A 27,583-nucleotide genomic window follows, 5' to 3' on the forward strand; every position below is an offset into this window, starting at 1 on the left:
AATGATGCTCCGGTGGCTCAGGTGGGTGGCATTTGGCCATACACAGAACCTTTCAAATAGGGGCTGAGGCTTTGTAAAATGAGATGTTTAGGACTCCGTGGGGACTTTGCAGCTCTGTGCTTTGCTGATGAACTTCCAAGTCTTTACATAGTCTTTTTTTTTTTTTTTTTTTTTAATCTGTGTATAGTTAATTATTTTATTTTACATCTGACGATGTAGTTGTGCATTTTTTAGTTACCTTTCAGAGACCATGTGTGCACAGCTCCTGGGGACCTTGGCGGGGGGTGGACAATGGACTGGAAACCCTGGAGGCAAGAGACAGCAGTGACTTCTGCCCAGAAGCAACATGCCACGGCTTTAGCACGATATGAGGGTGGCGCTGGCCTGATGACGTACTAAATAATAGGGGTTTAATAGTGTGTAGATTTTCGTGTCCTCAGTGACATTGTCGTACTTGATGTGGATAATACAGTCGCTTTTCTGAGACATGCTCTCCCCTCCTTACTCGTCGATGCAGACGCAATGGGCCATCTGTTAATGAGATGTTATGGTTGGAGAAGGAAACATAGTCTGGCCTTCTTTTCAAAAATAGGCAATTTATAGAAATCGCAAGAAAGGACCTGGCCATAGGAAAGAGAGTGGCAGCAGTTGCCAGAGACACCCGTCTGAACAGCAGGCACTGCTGGTGCAGAAAAAATAATAATAAAAAAAATGCAAGTAGGTTCTTACCTATCAAGATAAAGGAGGGACTTCTGCATGAAGGAAGAGAAACATGGTAACACTGGCAGGACAGTCTGGGAAAAAAAGACTGTGCCTATTGTGTATTAATAGTGCCTAAATCAACATCTGTCAGCTCCAGAAGATATCGCGAGGTGCCACATGAATATCTGGAATATGATACTGGGAAAGGTGTCAGTGATTGGAGCAGAAGCTGAATCTCTGAACTTCTTCCCAAGAACTGAGCTCGGAAGGAACGCAGGTGTATATGACCGTGGACACCAGCTGTGCGTTAAGCCTGGACCACGGCTTTAAACTATTCTGCCTCCCGAGTTGAAACTCTGAATTCAGGTGCTGCTTTCTCAAGGCAGCCAAGTGAGGCAGATGCTGCAGCTGGTCTGGACATGTTGTACCTGGCCAAAGGCTCTGCTGGGTCCAGCCACCCTCGTTCTTGGGTCATTGGGAAAACTTCCTTTCAAATTCCTGCTGTTCTCTGCGGTTACCCCCTGTGTTTCCCCTTGGACAGCTTACCCGGTACTCAGCTTCCACTTCAAGTTCTCAGGCTATAAAGAAATGCTAACTCTCTGTAGAGTTTTAAATTATTCTATGTTGTCAGGTAGCTGCAAAAAAAACCACCTGGCTCTGGTAATACAAAAGATAATGAGACCCACTTTTCTGATTTGTTTTAAAAACCAACAACAAACGAAAGAAAGAAAACCCAAACAAAAAAACACAGCTCCCCCCAAAACCCGAAGAAAAATACCACCCCCCACTTTGAACATAACTACCAACACTCCTAGCAATTTTTAAACAAACAAATGCCATGTAACCCCCAAGTCTGTCCCCCCCCCCTAATTCCTTGCACAATTTTTGTTACCTTTGATAATGTTTGTTAGTTGTCATGCTTCCTTGCAGTCTCTTCCCCACGCTGCCTACTGCATAATGAGGACCTTTTGAAGTCTGCCTTTGATTCGGTAGCTGAAGCACCTGAAGTTGCAGAGGTGGTAACAAATCTGCTAACAGCGTTTATCTGACACTCCGGGACTCGATTCCGCCTCCCCGGGGTTTGTTTGCAGCGTGCCTCCGCTGTTTGCACACAGCAGACCTAAGCTTGTACCGCTAATTTGGAGAGGAGCTCCTGGCGCCGACAGACTCGTCAGATCGGAGCCCAGATCTGGGCTCTGAGTCACACACGCATTGTGATCCCGCTGCCGGGGACCTTCTCCAAAAAGGAGCGTGATTCAATATGCTTTCGAGTGTGGTAGATGCTTGGGGAGAAGAGAGTGGAGAATCTGTTTTTAAATGCCTCTACAAAACGGTGTAAAAATCAAAACATCAAGGAGTTGTGAATTAGGTGATGCTAAAGCATTATTTTGTTTTTATTTATTTATTTATTTATTTTAGAATCATAGAATGGTTAGAGTTGGAAGGGACCTTAAAGATCATCGAGTTCCAACCCCCCTGCCCTGGGCAGGGACACCTCCACTAGAGCAGGTTGCTCAAAGCCCCATCCAGCCTGGCCTTGAACCCCTCCAGGGATGGGGCAGCCACAACTTCCCTGGGCAACCTGTTCCAGTGCTTCACCACCCTCACAGTAAAGAATTTCCTCCTAATATCTAATCTAAATCTCCCTTCTTCCAATTTAAAACCATTACCCCTTGTCCTGTCACTACATCTCCTGACAAAGAGTCCCTGTCCGGCTCTCCTGTAGGCTCCCTTCAGATATTGGAAGGCTGCTATGAGGTCTCCCCGGAGCCTTCTCTTCTCCAGGCTGAACAACCCCAGCTCTCTCAACCTGTCCTCATAGGGGAGGTGCTCTATCCCTCTGATCATCTTCATGGCCCTCCGCTGGACCCGCTCCAACAGGTCTATGTCCTTCCTGTGTTGAGGACTCCAAAGCTGGACACAGTACATTTGATCAGAGTTAGGTTGATGGTTGGACTAGATGATCTTAAAGGTCCCTTCCAACCTAGACAGTTCTATGATTCTATGATCAGTAGCAGCCACCATGGATGGGTGGAGGGCCATAGCAAGCCTGTGGTGCCGTCCATCTGCAAGAGCAGAAGCCTTTCCAGAGCAGAAGGACTCAAAAGCAACCAAGGCAACCCAAAGCCTTTGAGCCCATTTTGGGGACTGCGTGAGGGACCTACAGGGTCACAGGAAAGTAAATGGGTAAGAAAAAAGTTCCCAAACAGCACATGCTCCATGCTAGGGTGATGGGGCATCCTGGGTAAGAATTATAAGCATTTCAGAGAAAAGTCTTTGCCTCTTAGTTTGGTCCTTGTGTGATTTTTGGCCTAGCTGTGAGTTTTTACTATTTCTTCACCATGAGAAGCAGCATTTTGTTAGGAGTAGCTGAGCATGCTGCAAATGAGCTGGTGCCAGTAGAGGCCACAGAGCAGTGTTGCAGAGGTGCCTTGTCCTGGCACCTGGAGAGGTTGGCCTGGCAGGTGCCCCGGCTGGTTCGCCCTGTCCCTTGGCACCTTCTTGCTTGGAATGGCATCTCTGAGGTGGTGCCACACTGCCTGGCTGAGGTGTGCTCCTGCTGCCTAACAGCCGAGTGTGGTTCCATAGAAGAAATGGTTTTAAGTTGTGATTTGGTGGTCTCGCAGCATCTTTACCATCCCCTGCAACGGGTCAGGCCATCTGCTCTGAAGGAGGCTCCGTGCTGCACAGGGGGTTCTGAGGAACACCAGCCATGCCAGGGGTCACTGCAGACGTGGCTGCAGGCACCTAAGAAAAGCCAGGGACAGTAAATCAGAAAGATTCCAATAAAACATGTTTAACTTGGAGGTTGCAGCCACATAAGAAAATTCTGTCATATAGCAGGATGTGAATTTTTAGAGACATCTGAGATTGCCAGAACAAAAGGAGATAGTTGCTCAGTTTTGAGGAATAAATCAGTGGGGCCTTATTTTTGTTGGGTTTGGTTGTGTGGTTTTTTTCCTTCATGTCCCTTCTCTGGCTTATATGCTCTGTCTGAATAGAGAAGAGTAATTCCTGGTGTAGTGGGACTGGGGGAGCACACAGACCAAGGAGTTGCATATTCTTCATGTTCTTCAGGCAGCAGAGTGTGCGTGAGCCTCCTGTCACCAACCCATCTTTTAGATCCAGCTGCAGACATCATTTTTTCCCAACCCGACGAGTACTGTTTGTTGTAGCCTTTACCTGGGAATTAAATTAGGTAAGGTTTACTTTTCTACGGAGGCAAGAAGCAAAACATGGGAGTTTTCTCATTGCCAGGGAAAAGAAGCTGCTGCTTGTAGTGGATCTTCTGATAACTGCAGTTTGACAGATCTATTACTGATGGCAGTATCTGAGGAGGGGAGAGGAAGGACACTTCTTCAGTGGTGGCAGTACCAAGTGCAACTGTTTTGTGTTCTATTAAGTAAGGGCTTAATCTCTGACAGAGGAAAGCATCCTGTTAGTTTGATTTGTTTTGATTGGCAGTGAATTCCAATCTTGTAAAATTTAGATTAATGGATTCTTTTATCTGTACTTTACTTGTGGAGAAAAAGAGTATTGAGGATTTCTTCTAGAGATATGCTGACTTGCCCAAAAGGAAAGGCAGTAATTTACAGACAGGGACAACTGAGGATTTCACTCAATACATCGCAGTGCATTTGCTTCAACTTAAATACATCCTTTAAAATATTACATCAGCTTATGTTACATTGACAGTGATGAATTCCTAAGGCAATAGAATATATAATGTTTTAAGTCAACTTTTGAAACCAGGGCACAGTGAGCGTAACCATAAATGTTGGGTTTTGCATAGTTATTTTTTTTTGGCGGACATCTCCCTTTCCTTAAAAACCTAGCTGAGGCAGGATAGGGTCAGGTGCCAGCCCTACGTCTTCCTGTAGGTGCTTCCATGGGCTCAGGCAGGACATGGCTAGAAAGAGTCCTACTGCAGGTGTTGCCCATTTAAATGATTGAAGGCTGTAGATATTGATTTCAATCAAGGCTTCAATGTGCTCTTGTGGCCAGGAAGGCCAATGGAATCCTGGGCTGCGTAGGGAAGAGTGTGGCCAGTAGGTCAAGGGAAGTCACTCTCCCCCTCTGCTCTGCACTGGTGAGGCCACAACTGGAATACTGCGTCCAGTTCCGGGCTCCCCAGTTCAAGAGAGACAGGGAACTACTGGAGAGAGTCCAGCGAAGGGCAACAAAGATGATTCAAGGATTGGAGCATCTCCCTTATGAAGAAAGGCTGAGAGAGCTGGGACTCTTTAGCCTGGAGAAGAGAAGGCTGAGGGGAGACCTTACCAATGCTTATAAGTATCTGAAGGGTGGGTTGAAGGAGGAGGGAGCCAGACTCTTTTCAGTGGTTGCCAGTGAGAGGACGAGGGGCAACGGGCACAAGCTGGAACATAGGAGGTTCCACTCAAATATGAGAAGAAACTTCTTCACGGTGAGGGTGCCAGAGCCCTGGAACAGGCTGCCCAGGGAGGGTGTGGAGTCCCCTTCTCTGGAGATTTTCAAGACCCGCCTGGATGCAGCCCTGAGTAACATGCTCTGACATGCTCTGGGCAACCCTGCTTCGGCAGGGGAGTTGGACTAGATGATCTTTATGGTCCCTTCCAACTCTAAAAAAAATTCAGTGAAATTCAGTTACTCAAAATGCTCTAAAAAGTAATTTCCTAGTTATATTTTTAAATACGATGTTGCATGCTCCTAGAGATTAAAACTATATCCTGGGTAGAAACCCAGGATAAAACTACTGTATGTAAATGGTTCTCAAAATGCAGGGTAAGTGGAAATTAGGGCATGTCTCGACGTAATGGCTGGATGCTTTTATCTGTCAAAATAAATACTAGCTGTATTATGAGCTGTATTAACTACTGGATACTTAATGAGTTGATAACAGAAGAATGAACTATCTTTTATTGCTTTGATTTTTCCCTTAGTACTCCATGGTATGTTTCGTTTATGCTGGCTCAGGTACAGTAATTGTTGAAAAACACCTTTGATAATGCTATATAAATTAAAGTGTGGGAGTTCATGTGTTCTTTTTTTTTTTTTTTTGAGTTTCATTACTCTGTTGTTTGCTTTCCAGTGGCTGCTGAGGAATTGATATTTTACCAGTTTTTGAGAACTTAAACTTTTACAAATCAAATTAAAATAAGCTATATATTTGGCATGTGCTATGAGACTCGTGTCATTTTGGCAATATGACTAAATATGACTTCTTGGGCATGACTGTCTAAATAGATTAGAATAGTCGAGAGTAGGATAGTTTGATGGACAGACATCCTTATGGTTCCCGTGATGAGGCCTTCTATGCATCTGATGCTGGATGTCTTTATAACACGTGCTACTGGAGCTGCGCAGGAGAGTGGGGACAGAAGGCCAACGTGCCTAGATACACGCACCATAAAGTTGTTTTGAGGAGTAAACATTTTGGACCATATTTTGCTTTTTTTTATCCATGTTTATAACTGAAGAGAGCGGAGATGTGGCTGGCGTTCCCCTCAGTAAATGTCTCTATACCTTAGGGGTTTTTTTGTAGCACTCATCTAGGATAACAACAGAGAGATCTGAGACAAAGTCCTTTCAGTCTGCAGAGGAATCACACAAGTTATTTCTCCTTGGTTTTCTGTTTCACACCTTATGTCCTTGTTTGATTGATGCTGAGTAAACCAGTGCTTGAGTTTTGCCTGACTTGTGTTAAAATCACCAAGTTTTGTTGAGCTTCCGTCCAAGACTGTAAAGCAGATCAGGCTCAATCAGAATTTGATTCTGTCCACTTGAGAAGGTCATGAATTTTTGTCAGACCTAATTTGTCGTTTTTGCATAATGTTACAAAAATCCTGAATCCTCCTAATACTTGCGTATCACTTCTACTTCTGGTTCAGTTTATGTAAAATACCTTGTGATATTCTCTAAAATTCTCACAGTATTCTCAGTGGATTATTTTGAATACATGAGCTTTTCAGTTTTTGTGTATTAATGTAATTAGGGTGTCATGTGGATGTTTTAGTGCACTTGTATTTCCATGCGTGCTCCTGATACAAGATGATTTTTGTTGTTAAACATTTCATTGATGAACATAATCAAATTGTGCATAATCAAATGCTCCTGATCCTTTTGGTTCAGTATTGGTCTTTGTAGTATAGGGGGGAAAAAAAGTTAAGATAATTGATGGAAATTTTGTTTTGGTGATTACAGATTCCTCCTTAGAAAATTCTGTTTGCTCAGGAGCTACATACAAATGCTGTGGACTTTCATGTTGCTATTGGCTAGTTCCCCTGCCTTCTTGCTACCTGCCAAACCACTGTACAAACATAAAATATGGATTATGCTTCCTTGTCTGAAAGCTCTTCTATAGGTACCATAAGTTGTTGAGGCCCATGACACCATACCACAAAGTAAAAAATGAAATTCCCATTCATTTCTTTGTGATTTTTTAAAAAATATTGGTTAGCCATGTAACTTAAATTCGAAGTGTAGAAAATACCTAGTTTGTCATTATCATATGCACGTATGATATAAATGATAAGAGATTGGAAATGATACAAAATATTTTCTTTTATGAAAAAGAATTTTCTTTTATCTTTTTTTATATGTTTTATCTGTTTGGTGCTAGATAGCCAGTTAAAAAATATTGTTGTTTCAACTTCTAGCTTTTACTCAATTTTTTAAGATTTTTTTTTAAAAAAAAAAAAAGGAAAAGATATAGAAAAGAAAATCTGGAATTAAATAAGTGGATGTAAAAAACACACAAGCATCAAATAGTGCCAGAAAAAGGGGCAGTTAAGAATTCATGGGCTTGTGTATAAAATTAGATTCTGGGTCAGTGCAAGTCAAGAGAATTTAGTCTCAATAAAATCATAGATGCAACCGAAATGACAAGACTTGGAGTAAATGGTTTGTAACCCGTGTCATCACATTTTGTTGCCTGGGTGTGAAGGCCAGAAAGGCCTGTATTGTGTAAAAACAGCGAGAACAAAAGGTAGCCTTTTAGGTGTAGAAACACCTCCACAAAAGTACTGCCTGCAAAATAATGAACAAAAGTTAATTTTGATGAGAGGTCATTCCAATGAACTCGACCTTTGCTTTACCAGCAGAGTTTTTCTTTGTGCAATAAAGTAATGTCTGTAAACTAAAATGAGTGGAGTAATATGTGGAAAGTAACATCCTCTTACAAAAGACTTCGAATGACTTCCAGATGCCGCTGCCAATATGAGTCACAGTCAAAATGACCCTATAGTTAACGCTAGTACATTTTCACAGAATGGTGCCCTGAAGCAAACGGGTATTTCAGCCAATAAGTCTGATGATGTTTTTGATCTGTCTGTATCAAGTGCTCCACTTTTGGCACGTGCATCCATCTCTAAGGAGCTACACTCCTTTACTGGAGATATTACAAGAATTTAAGAAGTAGGAAGAGCCGCGTGGTGGGGTACAGATGATGAGCCAAACTGGCAATGGCTTGGAAGGCATGGGGAAAATGAGGGTGAGACCTAGTGTATAAGATCTGGAATATGAGCTTTTGGGGTTTACTTCGTCCGTACTGGATCCAGGTGCAGCACTACATGTACTTTTATGCTAAGAAGGATTTCTTTTTTCTATGTAGGCTTCAGCAGAAAGACACACAGATGCCAAATTCGGAATTAATATGATTTATTGCTATAGGGAAGTGGTGTGCTGCAGCCCTTGTACGTAAGATGGATGAGGCAGGGTGTGCATCTTCTCTAACGAGTGAATTGCTCCTTCGTACGGCTGCGCTCCTCCCGTCCCAGAAAAGGTTTCCAGGGGCACAGAACCACTGCCTCTGCTGAGGGGAGAGTCGTGCAAAGTAAAAGGAAAAGTCACTTGGGCTAAACTTATCTCAGTGCTGACACAGAGTTTTGAAAAGTGGTTTGGGCTTGTCCATACCTAATAAGAGAGCTCTGGGAAGGTCAGGCTCCGCTGTGGAAGTCCGGTGGACTGTACGCCGGGCTCCCAGCATTGCTGTTTTGTTCTGTGTCATTTCATTAAGGATCACTGCACGTGCTGCTAATTGCAATGTAGGTTATTAATAATGAAAGAGTTTGCAAAATCTAATTTATTTCTCATGTTTCTGTCTGTTCAAACAATGGCCGTAGATTAATCAGGTTGCTGAATCAATTTGTGAGCTATTTATTCTCTCCACTTATTAACTGTTTTAAAAAAAAAAAAAATCTTCTTTTCTGTTTAAATGTTCCTTCATTGTGTATTGGTCCGTGTGGGGTTAAAAATAACAAAACTGAGTCGTTCATAGGCAGATTCCAGTTGACTTTACCTTCAGGGTCTCACTTCTTTTCATTTACAAATGTGGTAAGTGCTGTGCAGCTTTAGAAGAAGATACAGTTTGTGCCCTCAAGAAGCGGTAGAAACAAAACCATGCAAGCACTTGAGTTTCCGAGACGTGGAGTACAAGAAAAAATGAAGTCGGTGCTGGGTACCTAGCTTGCGTTTGATTGTCGGATTAAAGATAAAAACGTGTAGGTTTGTGTGGTACTTGTGAACAAGGATTTTTCCGAGTGATGGGGGTTACTGGAAGGGTTTTCCAGCACCCCACACCTGGCAGGGCAGCCTGCTTTGTTTAAAACAACTTTCAAGTCCCACACAGACAGGATTGTTTTATACCTACTACTGTTACTACTAACAGCTAAGAATAATTGAATGTCAGTAAAGGAAGATGCTTTTCTCTCTCTATATATATATATATCCCCCCACCCCGGTTTTGTTTACGTTCTGCATTTGACAGCAGTTTGTGTCTTCTCAGTTGCAATGTTTTCCCTGTATTGTCAGTCAGCCTGTTTCCCTGTTGTTTGTGTGGGTATTTCACACCGCACCAAGAGAAGAAATGTTTAAAAATGGGGAAATGCAATTTTTATTCCACCGAAAAACCCTGCCCACAAGTGGGGGAGAAGTGAAGCCTGGTAGCTGTTGCTGCGTTTCGTTTATTAAAAATGCATTTTTAATTCATTAAAAAGCAACGAAACGAACTGCAAGTTGACAGTGTCAGTTCTGTAAGCCTGTGAAAATAAATAACTTAACCTGGTAATGCTCCGTGGTCACTGCCAATGACTAAATACTGCTTCCATCTCTTCCAGGAGCAGAGCCACACGCAGGTGTCCCAGTACCGCCAGGATCACTCTCTGATTATGAGATCCATTGTCCATATGACTGATGCTGCTCATTCAGGAATTATGCCTCCTTCTCAGCTAACCACCATTAACCAGTCTCAGCTAAGCGCCCAGCTGGGGCTAAATTTAGGAGGCACTAATTTGCCGCACACTTCTCCCTCCCCTCCTGCAAGTAAATCAGCCACTCCTTCCCCATCCAGCTCCATCAACGAGGAAGACGCAGATGAATCAAACAGAGTAAGTGATTCCGTGCGCTGCGGTGGGTAAGCTCTACGTGGCCGTACGCTGGATTTTCATGAATGTGGCAGCATCTTCTCAGCTGCAACCTGGTCATATAAAACACAAATGTTATGCTGTAGGGGAATATGATTGATTTGCTGTTTAGCTTCTTAAGAAGTTTCCATAATAACTCCGTAATAATGCATGTAAGAATATACATATATATATATTTGACCTAATAGATTCAGAATTCATTTCAGATTTTATAGATCTGGTGAATCTCTTTACTTGTCAGCTCTGGACAGTTTTGTCATTTTGGTATTCCCTAGAGTCATATAAAATGTAGATGCATTTAGAAATAGAATAAGCTTTCTTCTAACTGGAAGTTTAGATAATTTACATTTTGCTTTAAATAAAGCTGTTATAAAAGGAAAACTTTGTCAAAAAAAATAAAGCACAAATGTTATTATAGCAGTATATTTAAAGGGCCTAATTTAGACTGTTCATGGAAGGTTTTGTCATGACATTAGTGGAAATTGTGCATATGGAAAGATCATTGTACAGGATCCTCAAAATATCTAAGTAAAATTACTACTGAGTGGTATATTTAGAGCCACTTGATCCCCTTGCTGCAATAATCTGCGTATAGCTCAACCAGAGAGGGCACGGGAGAGGAGGAGCGCTCGGGGACCAGTTACCTGTAGTCCTGGGTGTGCTGCTCCGGGGGTTCCCCGTCACCCGGCTGCAGGAGGAGCGGGCAGGGAGGTGGGCACTGGGCACAGCGGGTGTTCCCTGCAGGTGGATAGAAACTGCTCTGGGTTTTGCCTGAAGGGTGGGTTTTTTAACCCCTGACCCATGTCAAAGTCTGGGAATCGGGAAATGCCTCCCAACTCCTGTCTTTTGAGTCCCTACTGCTGAAGTTACATCTTAATGGAAGAATGTAGGCTGAGGCTGAGGGACTTGGGTCTTTTTAGTCTGGAGAAGAGAAGGCTGAGGGGGGATCTGATCAACACCTATAAATACTTACAGGGTGGGTGTCAGGAGGATGGGGCCAGTCTTTCTTCAGTGGTGCCCAGTGACAGGACAAGAGGTAATGGGCACAAACTGGAACGTAAGAAGTTCCATCTAAACATGAGGAGGAACTTCTTCACTTTGAGGGTGGCAGAGCCTGGAAGAGGCTGCCCAGAGAGGTGGTGGAGTCTCCGTCTCTGGAGACATTCCAAACCCGCCTGGACACGTTCCTGTGCAACCTGCTCTGGGTGGACCTGCTCTGGCAGGAGGGTTGGACTAGATGATCTCCAGAGGTCCCTTCCAACCCCGTATCATTCTGTGATTCTGTAATTGCCCATTTGAAATATACTATAGATTAAATCTTAATTTTTTTTTTAATACAAATTAGCATTGGGGTATACTTTTTTAGGTCAGACTCGTAGGACTTACAATGAGTAGTAACTATTCATGCGTTTAATTCCAGTCAATCTGATGAGATTAACCTGAGACTAAGTACTGTGTGGTAGGACGCTATTTGTGTCCTTGCACAACAGCACTCTCCAAAACGTTGCCTATGTTGCTACTATGTGTAGCTTCATCCATGCATTATTAAGCCAGACTGTTAATAATTTTTCTGAATTAATCTGATCGATTTCATGCATGTGTTGACTGTTCTTGTTATTACTGCTTTTTAGGCTGCTGGAGAAAAAAGAGCTGCCCCGGATTCTGGCAAGAAGCCCAAAACTCCAAAGAAGAAGAAAAAGAAAGATCCCAATGAGCCACAGAAGCCAGTGTCAGCATATGCCCTTTTCTTCAGGGATACACAAGCTGCAATTAAAGGGCAGAACCCAAATGCGACATTTGGAGAGGTTTCAAAAATAGTGGCGTCTATGTGGGACAGTCTAGGAGAAGAACAAAAACAGGTAAAAAATTGATGCAGGGTTGTCTCACAGGGAGTAAAATAACAATCCTTGTAAAAAAAAAAAATCCTCCTGCCTCTGCTCTGAGTGGACCACGCTACTTGCTGATGTAGACCTCTTACTCTGTAGAGCTACATTGATTTTTGATCTTGCTGAAGACCTGGCATCTAAAAAGCGTTTTCCTATAAGAGCCAGTAGGTAGTATCAAATGGCTGTATTTGTCTTTAAATTTTAAAGGGCAGTTTGTAAAAAAGCTCAGGTGATACTGTCCTAGAGTCCTGTTAAGACCATCTTTTGATGATTCCTATTTCAAAGCTCTTGTTTCCTATTAATCAGAAGTTAGAAGAAAAAAGGGGAAGGTACAGCACATTTACCATTTTCCTTTGATCTGCCTTACGAATTTGTTACAAAGCGTGTTGATTTCCAACCTTTGAAGCCAACCCTCTGTGCCTCATTACACTGTCGTGTGTGAAATGTTATCTCCAGCTCAAACTTGGTACAGAATGATGAGTTTTGTTCTTCCTTGAGGGTTGTTCTTCTTTCTATACACATGTAACTCCTACACACAGATTGGAGGAAAAAAAAAAATAATCCTTTGAGGCTGTTTGCCTGTTGATACTCCGTGCAGCTCCCAGTAACAATGGAAGAGTAGAATCCCATATAGAGCACCTTCTGGCAAGATGTGAATGATTCTTGTTTGTGAAAATCTGGAAACTTTTAGTCTGATCTAATACGTGATGGTGAACATGGTTTAAAAGTGGACTTTAAATTTACTGATGATTAAAAATACCAATTAATTAATTTTTGCCAAACCGTTCTTGTTTAACTCAATGGGATTCTCTCATACCGGGTTTGGGGAAAGTGCATTGACCAAGCTCTATGAACCATCTTTTCTAAAGGTATAAAGATTTTTTTTTGTATATATATATACTTCAAAGATTTTTTTTTTTTAAAAAATCGCCTAGGCATTTTGTGCTATTTTATACTACTTCAGACACTTTTTAGCATCTGAAATACTCAGTGTTCTAACATCCCTGTTACTTGGAGTCATTATAGTATAATTTCCTGTGGAGGTAAATTGTACATGGGGAGTCTTGTCAAACAGCTGGCTGCTCTGGCAGCCGTTTTTATTCGCAATAAATCAACATAAATTGTTGTGCAAGTCCAGCGAGTAGACCTGAAACTCTTGTAACCACCTGCAAGAATATTTAGATCTTTCAGGGAAGAAAAAGCACATGTAACAGTAGTGGTTTGGGTTGTTGTTGGGTTTTTTTTGTCTGTGTTTTTTGTTTCTTTGCAAGTGATTTTTAGAGCTTTTTGGCAAAAACGTCTTAATAATTGAAGTTGGTGACATTGTGGTCTCTTTTTAATAGGTATATAAAAGAAAAACTGAAGCTGCCAAAAAAGAATACCTAAAGGCACTCGCTGCCTATAGAGCAAGCCTTGTTTCGAAGGTAAGTCTAACAATGTCTTCAATGGAATGCGAGTTAGCTTTTGGCAACGGGGTTTTAATATGGGGGGGGGGGGGCAGGGTGTTAGGCAAAATAAAAGTAGAATCCTAGGGTTTTCTGTAACGCAGCTCTACAAGGTGGTGTGCTGCTGCCTGAACCCTGCTTAGTCTCTGCCAAAAAAACCCGAATCTCTCGTGGCAGAGTAATGAGTACCAAACGATAACTTGTAAATGTGCATCTTCCTTTATCTACCAAGGCAAAATAATGCACTTCACTACAAAAGTAAAATTTTTCGGTCATGAAAAATATGCTGACCTTTTGACACTAACGTTTGCAAGCTATTTGCAGACTTTTGTTTCTCCTCAAGTGCTGCTTCTTAAAAAACAGGCTTGCTTTGCCTGGAGCTGGAGAGCGGTTATTGTGTGACAAAGCTTAAGGTATTTCTTGCAGGTGAGGGGCAAAAAAAAAAAAAGCCTGGTGGCTCTGAATTTGGAGGGTACTTACAAATGGACTAGCTGGCAGTGAGCCACAGGGAGTATTTTAGCAGATCATGAGTTTTAAAATAAAACTCGTGAAGAAGACAAAGCTCTGCTGCCTTACTTGAGAATTTACCTTTTAACCGGCAGCGCTACACTGGTTGTAGATCTGTTGCATCTCAATACCATAAAAGTAAATATGCCTATAGCCATCTAAAAGATGGGTAAAAATTAATCAAGGTGATGTTTTTCTCTAATAATATTTCATAAAGATCAGTTACGAAAATATCTTCTATCTCAAGAAAGAAACAGCAGAAAGTGATATCTAACCCCTGAGAATATTTATTTGAATGTGCATCTGCAGAGCATTAGTGAATCACACAGAAAGTTGCCGTGTATTTTAATTAATGATTAAAAATACAAGAGCAGAAATTACACACATGCGTTCTTGAAAGCGGGAAGATTTCTTCTTGTGTTGAGAAGCTGCGTTGGTCTGTTGTCTCTAGGACTTACTATATTCTCAAAGCCTTTGGTATTACAATGCTAAGTTCGTTACAGCTGGAATTCTAAATACCTTTGAAGGAATTTATTTTATTAGTCCTAAGTTCTCTTTTAAAAAAAATCAGAAATCATATTTTCTCCCAAAATCCATGGGACCTGGGCTACTGAGTAACTTGTGGGAAACCTGCGAGAAATTGCACTCTTAAGTCCAGTATTTATCTCATCTCCTCTAATTTAAGGCATCCCTGCTGTAGCTTTTTCATCCGAGGTGGTTGCTGAGAGTAGGGATGGAATAGACACTTGCACAGCACAATTTGACACGTTCCAAGGTAGAGTCTAAAACTTGTCACTGAATTGTGCTGGAAGAGACTTCTTGTTTCCGTTGTCTTTATATAGGGATTCTTGGCGACTGTTCCACGTGTCGTGTACATGCAGATGTGTAGAACCATGAAAAATGAATCCTACCTTTGGTGCTTAGATATATCTAATTTAAGCATACACAATATTTATAAATTTATCTAATAGAACTATGCCTTCAAAGGCACCGGAAATCCTCAATTATTGTGATAAGCCTCTTCGGACTGTAGTTTTCCTGCAGGTTCGCCTCAGCAGAAACCTGCAGGACACTGGAAGCAGGCTGGATTCCCTAAGCAGGGCACCCCCTGATGCAGCTCTACCCCTTCCAGTGTATTCACTTGGGGGTGCCTTGACAATGTTCCCTTAGAATTTTGTCTGGAACTTGATGCCTTAGATGCAAAGAACTGCAACAAGCAAATTAAAGTAGTTATTTGAGAAGTTTCATTGTTTGTATGCTACTCTCATGTCATGATAACTGGGGAAGGGGGGGGAGAGGGGGGGATATGCTTCTGCTTAGGTTTGTCTCCCAAAGAACAGGGTTTTTTTGAAAACAAATGTAGAAAGCGTTGGGTGCTTTTTAGCTCTTTCAACCACAAAATGTATGTGACATCTGTGACTTTCTGGTGTTGAACAAGGGCACAAGTTATTTGTCCAAGTAAGAGCTGGAAGTACTGTATGCAGAGACAGATGAAGAGGTGATGTGGTGGATCAGTGATCTTTTTTGGATTGCTGATTGATCTTTTCTGGTAGAAAACAAAAGATGAAAAAGTTTCCCTGGGTAGTTGTGACTTTTATTTCCGTGTAAACAGCAACAGTGTGTTTTCTCTTAAAAATCCAGCGAATTTCTTTTCCAAACACAGGCTGCTGCAGAATCTGCCGAGGCCCAGACAATTCGTTCTGTTCAGCAAACACTGGCATCCACAAATTTGTCTTCCTCCCTTATTCTGAATACTTCTCTTTCTCAACACGCGGCAGTATCGGCATCTCCTCAAACTCTCCAACAGTCCCTCCCCAGAGCGATCGCTCCAAAACCTTTAACCATGAGACTGCCCATGAATCAGATTGTAGCTTCTGTGACCATTGCACCAAACATGCCAACAAACATTGCCGCCCCCTTGATAAGCTCTATGGGGACGAACATGGTGGCAACGCCATCTTCCTCTCAAGTAAGTCCCTCCATGCAGAGCCAGCAGCACCAGATACAGCAGCTCCAGCAGCAGCAGATGCAGCAGATGCAGCAGCAGCAGCTCCACCAGCATCAAATGCATCAGCAAATACAGCAGCAAATGCAGCAGCAGCATTTCCAGCACCACATGCAACAGCACTTGCAGCAGCAGCAGCAGCAGCAGCATCTCCAGCAGCAAATGAATCAGCAGCAAATGCAGCAGCAGCTGCAGCACATGCAGCTTCAGCAGATGCAGCAGCAGCAAATGCAGCAGCACATGCAGCACCAGTCCCAGCCTTCTCCTCAGCAGCACTCGCCCGTAGCCTCTCAGATCACCTCTCCCATCCCTGCCATCGGGAGCCCCCCGCCAGCACCCCAGCAGCACCAGTCACAAATACAATCTCAGACACAGACTCAAGTATTGTCGCAGGTCAGTATTTTCTGAAGAGAAAGGATCTCGCAACGTGGCTGTGTGTTGATGGAGGGGGCAGGGGTAAACCATATTTGGCTGAAAACTGTAAATTGTTGATGGTAGTTATGCAGGGATGCATAACAGATCAAATGATCCTCTAAAGTGTCTATTAGATAGGCAATAAAGAACTACAATGTAGCTGTGTATCATCTTTTAGCTGACTATAAATCATTTTGTTTTAAAAAAGGAAAAAAAGAAAAAAAAAAAAAAAAAGCTGTGCTCTCTTTTCATGTGATGCCTTTTTAATTTATTTAAGCTTTACCTACGATATGTGAATCAAATGGCCTAATAAATACCTGGACCTTATGACTGCAAAATGGCCTTTCAGAGTTATATGATATAACCCTTCTTTCTCTAAAAGTGAGTAATGCACTTCAAGGCAGTATGAACTCATGAAGCCCTTAAAGCACAGTTGTAACTACCTGTAAAATGATGATTGGATTTCATACAATCATACTTGTATGACATGAGTTAGTTGATGGCATTTTTTGTCATGAAAAAAATAGAGTAAATCACAGATTTTTGCCAAAGCTCTTAATTTTTTTTTCTCTCCTAAATGTCTTCAGAAAAACAAATGCAAGTAACTGAATTTAAATGTTTGACCCAACCTTTCGCTTCATTTCTCCAAATAAACCTACCATAGTTTGTAAGAAAATATATATTGACATTTACCTTCTTACGTTAATTCCAATTACAGAACAAATGTGAATATTATATTCTGTGTCGAAGTGATGAGTTTCAGATTTAATACACTGTATTTTTAAAAGGGAAATGCACTTAAATAAAACTGTTATTACAGAAAGCTAAGATGAAAAATGCAAGAGTTTTTAATACGCTGTAAAACCAGTAGAATATTTAAATGAAACTCCACAACCGAATAATCAATGTAAATATTTTCTTTAAAAGTTGTAAGTTTTCATATCATGTGTTGTAAAGTTTTCATAAATGAGGCTTTAATGTAAACACTGGTAACATGAATTATTAATTGCTACATTGCTTATTGTGTTTTTATGCTGTTTTATACTTTTTTATGAGTTACGATAGCAGCAATTAAGTTGTTTGTATTTTGCTTATCTAAAATAAATGCTTTTATCTTGCTATAGAATAAACACATTTCAGTAAAACCGATGGGCATAAGTCTTTGCTAGAAAACCCAGGAACGTTTCCGTATGAAAACGCTTCCTCGGCAAATTTGTTTCACTTTTTGGATTTTCATTTTATCAGATGTAGCGGGTAAATTGGCGCCGATGGGAAGCGAGTGTGGGACCGGCCCTCGTGTCCATAAGGACGCGCTGCTGAGGGGCCGGGTGCAACTTCTCTGAGGTGTCTCTGCCCTCCTTCGGAGGGAGGAAGCAGGTGGTAGCTACGAAGCATCGCCGGTACCGTCTTACTTATCCCCAGGAACAGGACAGCCAACCTCTCTCCCAGCAGCGGTGTTCAGAGATGCAAATAAGCACAAACTGTGGTTTTCTTTGTACCTTGGAGTTTCAGCTGTGAAGGCAGCTCTTGCTTCCCATCTGTAAGCCCCCAACTCTGACTCGGGCTGGTCCCGAGTTCTGTGACTCAGTTTATCATAAGAGTAGGACAGGATAGCGGGGTATGGAGAGGGCGGGTATTTCATACAAAGGAGTTGGAAACGTTCACATCCAGTATGTTCTGAGGTTATTAGTGCCCTTCGTATATTTTTACTCCTGACAGAGAGGAGAAATCCTTTATTTTCTTCTTTCCCTTCTTTGCCTGCGATCGCTGTGCTGCGGGTGCAGTCTGACCACTATCCCCAGTTGTCTTGCATGATTAATTACAGCATCTGTCCTGTCAGAAGCTATAATGAAGAGGTCTTGATAAAAATTGCAAATTACCACTGGCAACAATCTTAAACTGCTTATGATAAAATGAAAATTAAAAACAGCAAGTGTCAAACCTGAGCAGAATCCTAATCCTGTTTGAGGCGGTGTCCATGGCTACCAGGCGCAGGCCACAACCGAAAAATAATGGAATATAGATCCCCAAAAAGTTGGAGCCAGACTTGAGGGAAGAGGTACGATACCCTGTGAGTTTATTAATAATGAATTCAGCTTTCAATATTTCATCATCCTCAGGTACTCTGTTTATTATGTACAAATATTGAACAGCAAGAGATTCTAATTATAAATTTATAGATTTCTTGGAGGAGAAAAAAAATCATGTATAAATTGAAGCTTTTCATGATAGGTGTTAGTTGACAGCTACCCATGCTCCTAATAGCCTTAGTGTGATATCTGATAATGTCTGGGAGGGCGGATGTTTATTCCAAGCCGGGGGAAGCCTGCCTGCCTTGGGCAGAGGCTGCTGGGGAGGGATTTTTGTTTGTGCCGGCTCTACCCAATGTTGCATAACAAAGGGAACCATTTTATCGTCGTTTTGAAACCTTTAGACAAATGTCTTCAGAAATAATTGCTAAACTACATGTGACAGTAATTGTGTATTAGTTCCATAATTGTCATTTTGAAGACCTATGAAGTATCGTTGGAAAAATGTCACTAGTGATAAGAGTTAATTACAACTGAAGTCTGTTTTCAACTATTTGCAGTGAGAAGCAGGTGTTATTACACTCATTAAATGGTTTCATAAATCCTGGGTTTTATCACATTTGATTAAGAGCTGCTGAACTACTGATGGTCAATTCCAGGAAAAATAGTTTTAATTACTGCAGCTAAACAAAATTAATCATCGAGCAGGACTGTACATTTTAAATATCAAAATTTGAGTCTTGAAAAACTGGAGCATCCCTCTGCTTGCTACAAAATTATATTTTACGTTACCCACAATAGCATATTGCAGAACATCTTGTGTTTCAAACTGTGCAAGTTGGTGTTCATATTCCCTGAGTCTAAGTGAGTAACTTTGCTATCATAGGTCATAAATAAAACTGTTAATTTAAATTGCTTAATACGCAGTTTCTACAGGAAAAATGCGGTATCCGTATGATTTCAGCGTCGTGCATGGTTTTAAAGAATGTTTTCCTTCATATCATTTACAAGCACTTAACTGCTCCCTTCTTTTCTCAAGGTTTCAGATGCTTTATCACCCCGGTTAACCACATTCTACTTTCACATTAACCCAGGTTGACACATGATGAAAGAACATAAGGAGGTTTAATTTTTAGCTGACACAGGGTCATTAGTTTCTAACTTGGAGAACAAAGGCTTTAAATACCTCTATGCAACATAATCTCAATTTTATATTATCACCTGACCACTGTGGCTGGCAGGACAGATGGATTAAATATCTCAAGTTTAACCAGAAGTCTTGCACTGACTCTTTTCAATGGGGATTGGCTATTTGAATGGCTCCTTTTCCATTTCTCACTTCATGGAGTGTTTTGCAGCACCGGACTTCATTCTAACCTTTCCCTCCCCCCTTTGTTTGGCTTTTGTTTTGCAACAGCTGTTATTATCGTTTTTGGTCAGCTGTGATTGCTGGAGGCAAAATAGGACCAGATGGTGTTTTGCTATGCATGAATGGCGAGTTAGAGGAGTTTAGATTGAATAGGCCAAGTTTGAATGGTGTCTATGCACCACCTGCCCTCTTCAGCAGCAGCACACACATCATCGGAGCATGATCTGTCTCAGACCTACTAGAATTGGATGGGAATGGAGAGAGCCTCCTTGGATTTTCTCCATATTTATTGATCTTCCATGCACTAACAGCATAATGCAGTACACAGTCAATTTGAGTTAATTGGATATGACACAGCATGTACATGTAATCTATCACTGTAGTCTCCTGGTACACTTTAGGGTTTGCTGCCACAGGAACACGCGGTATTAGCCTGCATTAATAGGCTAAGTGGATGGAAGCAAAACAGGATCATTGTGGGGCTCGATTTAACAAAATAGACCGTAGTTTTAAAATGATACCCTTGAAATGGCCAGAGATGCAGTTAAATACAAACATTTCGGGTTTGATAGACTGGACTTGAGTATTTTGGCACAGAAAGAAACGTACCTCCTCCCCATACTTTTCTGAGAGGTTTTGCCAGTGGAACTGAAACGAGCAGTCGACTGAAAGTAGGGAGCAGCATCAGTAGCGACGAGCCGGTGCCGCTTGCGAAGGGGCGTGTGTTTAATCTGCAGGAATCTACTTCGGAGCAGGAGGGATAGATGTTATATTAAGCAAATTTCTGATTTCCAGCCCCTAAAACACAGAAATTAAAATCAGGCATCCAAATTGGGTTTAAAGCAGGAAACGGCTGCTTTGGTATCCTAAAACTGGTCATAGAGGTAGAATTTAAACGTTAGAGAAATTTAAGATGTGTTGTATCCTCCGTGAAGGGTGTCTGAAAGACATCGGGTATACAGGAGTTGCGTCTGGACGTTATGAAATGAAATATATAACGTTAGCATATAACACATAAATTGCTTGAATTCTTGCATCGATTGGGCGTTTAAAAGCCGACTTACGTATGTAACCGGGGGTTGCGATCGTGCTCTCCCCGAGTTGGCAGGAGCTGCTTACTCGCTGTCTTTGTCTGGGGTGTCAGGTATCTGAGTGAGCTACTTTATTATGAAAATTGCATTCAGCTGAAAAAATGCTAAATATTTTCAAGTGCCTGTGGGAAAAGCTAGGTTTGTATTAAAGGATTTGGTTCTTAAAGTCACCAAGAAGCTAATGCTTCTCAGGTGCATCTGAGGGAGAGAATTTTCGATTATAATACTAAAATCTTTCAGAAGAGAATGTATCGCTTTGAATGAGCTGTTCTGACACTTCAATAGGCAACGCTGGAGATTTATAATGCACTCTGTTTACCTCAGTTAAAAAATAGAAGTGGGATTTTAAATAGCGGGTTTTGTCCAAGTTCTTGGAGCATTAACATCTTCAGCCCCTCCACAAACCAAAGCAGTGCTGTTTTCTTACGAGGTTTGAAATTAAATATATTTTAATCTTTCAGGTAAAAAAAAAAAGTTGAACAGGTAATTATACTTGATGTGGTGTAGTTGTACGAGCACTTCCTACAGGTATCGTTTGTTCTCTTTCCCTTCTGGGAATATCTTTATTGATACAGCCACCTTTGCTCTGTTATTTTCTCCAAACTGGAGTTGTTACATTACTTTAACTCTGCTGCTCTAATTGAAGCAGAAAGGCTTTGATCCAGCAAATCACTTAAAATGAGTGGATAATTCATGTATATAAGTAGTAATTTCATTAAAGTGACTACTCGTATGCTTCGTTATACAGTCGCTGGAGTGCTTTCCTACGTCAGGGGTCTAATTGCAAAGCCCCGTATTTGTTTTCCAAACAATTCCAAGTAGCAATAATAAGAATAATCAGAACCTAAGAGTAACATCACCTAACTTACATTTCCTCCATTTTCTTTTATTAAATGCTATTCTAAACAAGTCACGGGTCTGATTTTCAAGCGCAGGTATCTAACCTTTGCGTTGGCCCAGTGACTGTGCGTCATCATGAATGTGTAAGGAATTAACCACCCGACCGGTGATTTGCATCCTCAGGTGGGTTCCTGCCGTGCACGGGCCTGAAAACTTGTACCTGAATCAGCAGTTACGGCTCTTGACTGAGCAGATGCCTTGACCAAATATTTGTATTGACACAACAGAGAAGTAAATGCAGGCAAACAAAGCACCATTACACCTGCTGGCAGTGTTTATAGAAACCTGAAGGGTATAGTTACTGGGGGCTGGTTTATTTTTAATGCTATATCCCATAGTGTACCGATAACAAACATTACACGTTGTATTAGCATAAAGGATACATAAATAATAAAGCCCGTGTCTTATACTTTTCTCACTGGTGCTTATAGGTGCTTAATTTTGGGATGGGTTTTGGTGCTCTATGAACCATGAGAATTGACCGTGCAGTACGGATATTAAAAAAATTAATAAGTAGCTGTACCACTGCTTAATTTCTTTCCTTCTGCAGAGCTTCTCCTCTTCCAGACCCACTTCTTGGTCCTCCTATTCCTGAGGATCACAAGGAGATGAATAAATAGTCCAAATATGTAACACACAGTGGTTTAAATAAAGACATGTCCAGATGTGTGCACTTAATTGTATGTATGTCCAAAAATGTCCAAAATATGTGTAAAAACGAGGTGTGCATTTGGGGCTGGTCAGGTAATATTCTAGGTGTTTTGCAGCATGGGCTGCCAAAGGCTTTGGTTACTGCTCAGCGCACTGGCCGCTGGCAGAATACAGATGAAACTAGTGATAATTGTCATCCTTGTATAAACAGACTTCCTGCCTTATAATATTGTGGCAGATAAATCTATAAGTGTTTTGGCCACTTACAGCAAGTAGTCTATCACAGCAGATCCTGAGCTCCTGGTGGAATACACGTAATTCCAAGTGTCAATTTAGAGATACTTCTGTTTCTTTAAAGAATGAGCAGCCTTTCTTTTTTTCTTCCTTTTTTTTTTTTATCCCAGTGCAAATGAAATCCTTATCCTTCACTTCAGAAAACGGCCAGAGCTTGCTAGCAGACTTGGACAAATTGAACATCTTTGAACAAAAATAGTAATAGAAATGTAATATTCTCACATTCACTTCTGTTGAAGTCAGCTGAGGCTGTACTTGGGTTTAAACCCAAGGCTGAGTTTGTTCTGATTATTTCTTTCCGTTTTCAAAGCTACTGATCAGCAAAAATTAATTGATAGATGATTCTGCATCCCTGCCTGTTCGGCTGCACAACAGGCAGATAGATCCCTGTTGGGAGTCTGTGCCAGGCCCGGTGCCCGCCGCCCAGGTGATGGGCACGGTGGGCAGTGGGTCCACCAGCGCGGGCTCTGGTCTCATCTCGTTTCATGTCACCTTAGTGTTAAAAGTCAATGCAAGATGTAAGCGATCATTTCAAAGGGAGGAATGCCAGCCAGTCGTGGACCACCACTGCATCTTCCTGGCCTTGTCCCGGTGGGTTGTGTAACTGCAGTCGCCTTGGCAGGACAGGACATCATTTCTAGGCCAGTAGACCAAATTATGCTCTGCATAAGCAACTCCACTGAGCACAGGACCTATCAAAAATTAAAACACACTTTGCAGCGTACTCAGGGCTAAAGAAGAGGTCGTGAAGCCAGTAGAAATAATCCCAGTGATTTCAGGGGACTTTGGGTCAGGGCTCAGCTGAAGATGGGCACAAAAATACAGCCATTATGAACGTGCTTGTAATTTTTTCAAATGATGCAGGAATAATTCCTGTAGCAAGAGAGAGAGAGAATTTGAAGGAAAGGGAGGAACAGCAATTTTCCTCCTGAATTGAGAAAATGAAAACTGTTGGGTATGTGTTGCTATCGCAGCAAAGTGTTTCTATCCAGGCTCAATGCTTCAGCGTGTAAACAACTTCCACAGAAATCTGTGAAGTAACTGTGCAGAGCATCTGGGAAAATATCCATGATTTAAATGCATTAAGCAAAATGATAATGTTATTTGACTTTGGTTAATCAATAACAGAGGAGAAATGTAACACTTTAGTTTGATTAACCTTCTGCCATACAACACAAAGTCAATGACACCAGAAATACTTTGTTCTTTTTTAAAAATTTGCATAAATTATAGGGGGGGTTTCATTTCTGGGAGTGTTTTTTTTTCCTATCGTTATCTGTATATTTTATCTGAAGTTTGTTTGTTGCTTTAGAACGAGGCATTTGTCCACTGTAGACAAAATACACACTTTGTTCAGTTCCTTACTTGAGGTCAAATTCTCTTGAGGAGAACAAGTGTGGGTTGTGTAGCTGTCAAAAGAGGGTTTAGTGCTTGACCCTAAGAAGCATTCAAAGCCCAGATCTCTCTTTTTTATTGCTTTTCATTTTCATTGTTTGTACTTTATACTTAGGAAGGGGCCTCTGCAGAGGGGAAAGCCCCTGCTTTGGTATGCACAACTAGCAGCCTTCTGCCGAAATACCTCAAAAGCCTTTCACGGCAAGAATTTGGAAACCACTGCTCTGTGTCGGCCGCTGGTGCGTAATCACCGCCGCGGACGGAGGGGCCGGGGCAGGACGTGGTGGTCCAGGCGCCCAAGGGAGCCCCGGGAGGCCGGGATGGAGGTGGAGTAAGGGGTCCAGGGCATGTGCATAAATGTCCTCGCATTAAACAGAAAGTCCTGGAGGTATGTAAGCTTGGATGCGATGACGCAGGACCGTGAACCCAAAAGGGTAAGTTGCTGAATGAATGTGGTTTAGAGGCAGATACAGGCAATAGCTGTTCAGCTGGATGCTCACTGAATAGGTGACGGTACAGTTTTATGTACCTGTGCTCAAACAGAAGTTGTGTCTTCCATTTTCTACAGATGGTGTTTATATAGGGTACACAAACTCAGTGTTAGAAACAGCCATAAAAAAGCCTGAGGTTTCGTATAATTATTCACAATTACTATTGTGCAATTGGAAAGTGTAAGTATTATATTACGTTTTCTTTTATAGAACTACAGTGCAATTATACTTGGTAATAGCTGTTAACAGTATGAGGTGCCTTATTTGTAAAAAATGCAAAATACTTGTAGTATTCCTAGAGAATTCCACATGAGTTTTGGCTCACATACAAATGTAGTAAAGGTGGATTCCAGGTCCTTTCCATCCAGGCTGGCAAGACCGTTGGCCTTATCTTATTTATCTCAGGTAGTAACTCACAGTTCTCCAGGGCAATTCCGAGGGAGCCAGGAGCACAAGAGGACCATACAAACAGATGGATTGAGATAAGACTAACCTGAGGAAGGTCACCTCTTCGGAGAGTTACACAATTCTCCTGCCAGCCTGTCCGTGGCGGGGCCACGGCTCTCACGTGGGGCGATTTCAGGTGCTGCCAGGTGGGAGGGTGGGGACTGCACGAGCCCTCCCCTCTGCTGGTAAAGGGGTGAAGTGGAAGTAATCTTGGGAAAAGGCAATGGCTAGATATTGTCTCACCTACATGTCTTGGGATAGACTACATATACTATGCGTTCTGGGATAATTTGCACCCTTAAGAAACCTGGGCAGTTGCTGCCCTTCTCACAGCAGAGACTCCAAATAAGCATTCGTATGGGGAAACATGGTTTTAATTGCACAGATCTCCAGCCAACATCTGGGAGCCAAGGAAATGCAAGGGCACATGAGGACTCCGTATCAGCATCGCCTGGTTCAGAAAACCAGAAGCATTTCACGTGGTACTGTCTCGACAGAAAACACGGGCAAATAAAAGTTGAATAAGTCAAGAAAGCATGTAAAGAGGAAATAGAAATAAAATAGCTTTCAGCTTTTTTGAAAGTACCAAAAATGATTATTTCCCCCCCCCCCTCAGAATTATGGTCTGCATGAGCTTTTATGTGCAGCAAAAAATTCCCCCCAGAATTGTATTTGTTGCTCATGATATTCAACTGGGAATAACATGAGAGGCGTGCGGAGCGCCTGCGGGGCTCAGTGCACGTATAGGCACTATCCAAGCTACGTTCTTGAGGGCAAATGTTACTTGCTGTTTGTTACCGCCGCTGCAGCGTGCTCTCATTCTTATGCAGGCTTGAGGCCACGTCATTAGTCCCTGAAGCCTGTTCCCAACAGCCAGCCGGTCCCGGCCAGGCAACGTCGATGGTAAAGTGACTTTCAGGATCATCATAGGAAGTCGCTGAAAGATGAGGGAACCTTCCCTGTGAAACAGGGCCCGGGGGCTCGTGGTGGTCCTGCTCCGGGTTGAGGGCGTTGTGGCTGCATCAGGCCTGGGGAAATAGGGAGATGTTTAGAGATGGGTATGCTCTGCAGGTTCTCCACTGACCTGGGAGGTCATTTCAAGCTCTGCCTGGCTGGTGCTCCTGGAGGTGCTGCCTGAGCAGGGCATTATAGGAAAGAAAAACCTGTCTGAACTGGACATCTACATCAGCTGTGCTGGTGCTGGAGGGAGCTGGTGGCCTCCAGGGTGCTGGTGGCGAGGAGGGTCTCTGTGGTGGCTGCTGTGCTGGCCCAATGGAGACTGGTGGCAAAACACCAGGCAGTGTGTGAGCTGAGAACCCTGCAGCAACGCTGAGAAGCAGAAAGAAACAAGCGCTGGGCGGTGATCCTTTTTTTGCCTTCAAATACCTTCACTAGAGGATCCAGAGCTACAACCAACACAAATTCATTGGAAAGGACTAGTTTAAGGCACATGCAGAAAATGCTATGTCTCACTTGTAAGATTAGAATCCTGGGGAGGAGGAGGGACAGGATCATTTCCAGCCTGTAATCCTCCACTTCTGAAAAATACGGATTGTTTGAAGTTTTTCTATTTCTGTTGCAGAACATAAACTTTTGAATTGCAACGTCTTGGGGTCAAGGATAGTTTGTTCTTGGGGTGGTAGATACCATGATGTGGCACTGATCTCTCCAGTGGCCTCTGTACGCTACCGAAAAATCAATGGTAACAGGGCAATGAGGAGAAAGGGGGGGACTTGGTGTAATTGATTGGAAACCCCTACAAAGAGAACGCAGTTCCAGGGGGGTTCAGTGCCACCCTCCCTGTTGGTGCAGTTGGGTCAGTGAGAAGAAGAGCACCACGAAGGGCACCTTCATCTGGCTGGTGTTGTGACAGATGTTGGCCTAATTGTATTTCAGCCCTTACCGTACAGGGCAAAAGCCTGTGTTCAAGCCTGGTGATATTCAGGTGACACTGATTCGGCATGGGTTTAGAAGTAAAAATCTGCTTAAATTGCAAAGATTTTAATTGCAGAAAAATTATAAACACTAATGAAAGCCCCAATCAAATCAAACCAGTATAAGTCTCCCGCAGCCACCAATGTCCTCTGGCACCCTTTGAACTTGGAGATAAGCTAATGATATCTGTGGCCTGCTAAGAGACCATTTCTGGTTGCCAGTGACCTGACCCTACCTTGCTTCTCTTGGATTCAATGACTCTTAAGCACGTGCTTAAAGTTAAGCTCCTTATGAAGTATGTTCCTGAGTAGGAAACATAATTAAGATTTAAGAACAGTAGAAAAGCCTGTAACTGCTCATAATCCATCTCATCTTTCTCCAACCTTGGAAATAGAAATAATGAGAATTTCCGAAGGATTTGTTTTACTTTTATTTTAGTTTTGGTTCTGTTAAGGATTTCACTCTATGAAAGCGAAGTGAGAAGAAAAGTTTGTTAATTTTTCGTTAAAATGGAAGCAGCAGATTAATAGGTGACTTCATGAAAAGCTGAACCAGGTTGCTATTATTCTTGGTGATTAATTAAACTCTGGGATGTTTAAGTGCTGATAACTGCATCTGTT

At 42.1% G+C, this 27,583-nt stretch overlaps 1 protein-coding gene across 2 annotated transcripts in view; it reads left to right on the forward strand.

Moving 5' to 3' along the window:
• TOX3 (TOX high mobility group box family member 3) overlaps window positions 1–16,555 on the forward strand; it is an 82,205-nt gene extending 65,650 nt beyond the window's left edge. For both annotated transcript variants that reach the window (XM_074158109.1, XM_074158110.1), the window contains exons 4-7: window positions 9,798–10,067; window positions 11,735–11,962; window positions 13,333–13,413; window positions 15,605–16,555. In XM_074158109.1, the coding sequence (XP_074014210.1) occupies window positions 9,798–10,067; window positions 11,735–11,962; window positions 13,333–13,413; window positions 15,605–16,354 (1,329 nt within the window). In that variant the 3' untranslated portion in view covers window positions 16,355–16,555. The remainder of the gene's footprint in view (window positions 1–9,797; window positions 10,068–11,734; window positions 11,963–13,332; window positions 13,414–15,604) is intronic.
• Window positions 16,556–27,583: the final 11,028 nt, after the last annotated feature.

Source organism: Numenius arquata, chromosome 13 (assembly GCF_964106895.1).
Source record: "Numenius arquata chromosome 13, bNumArq3.hap1.1, whole genome shotgun sequence".
In the NCBI taxonomy this organism is placed as follows: Eukaryota; Metazoa; Chordata; class Aves; order Charadriiformes; family Scolopacidae; genus Numenius; species Numenius arquata.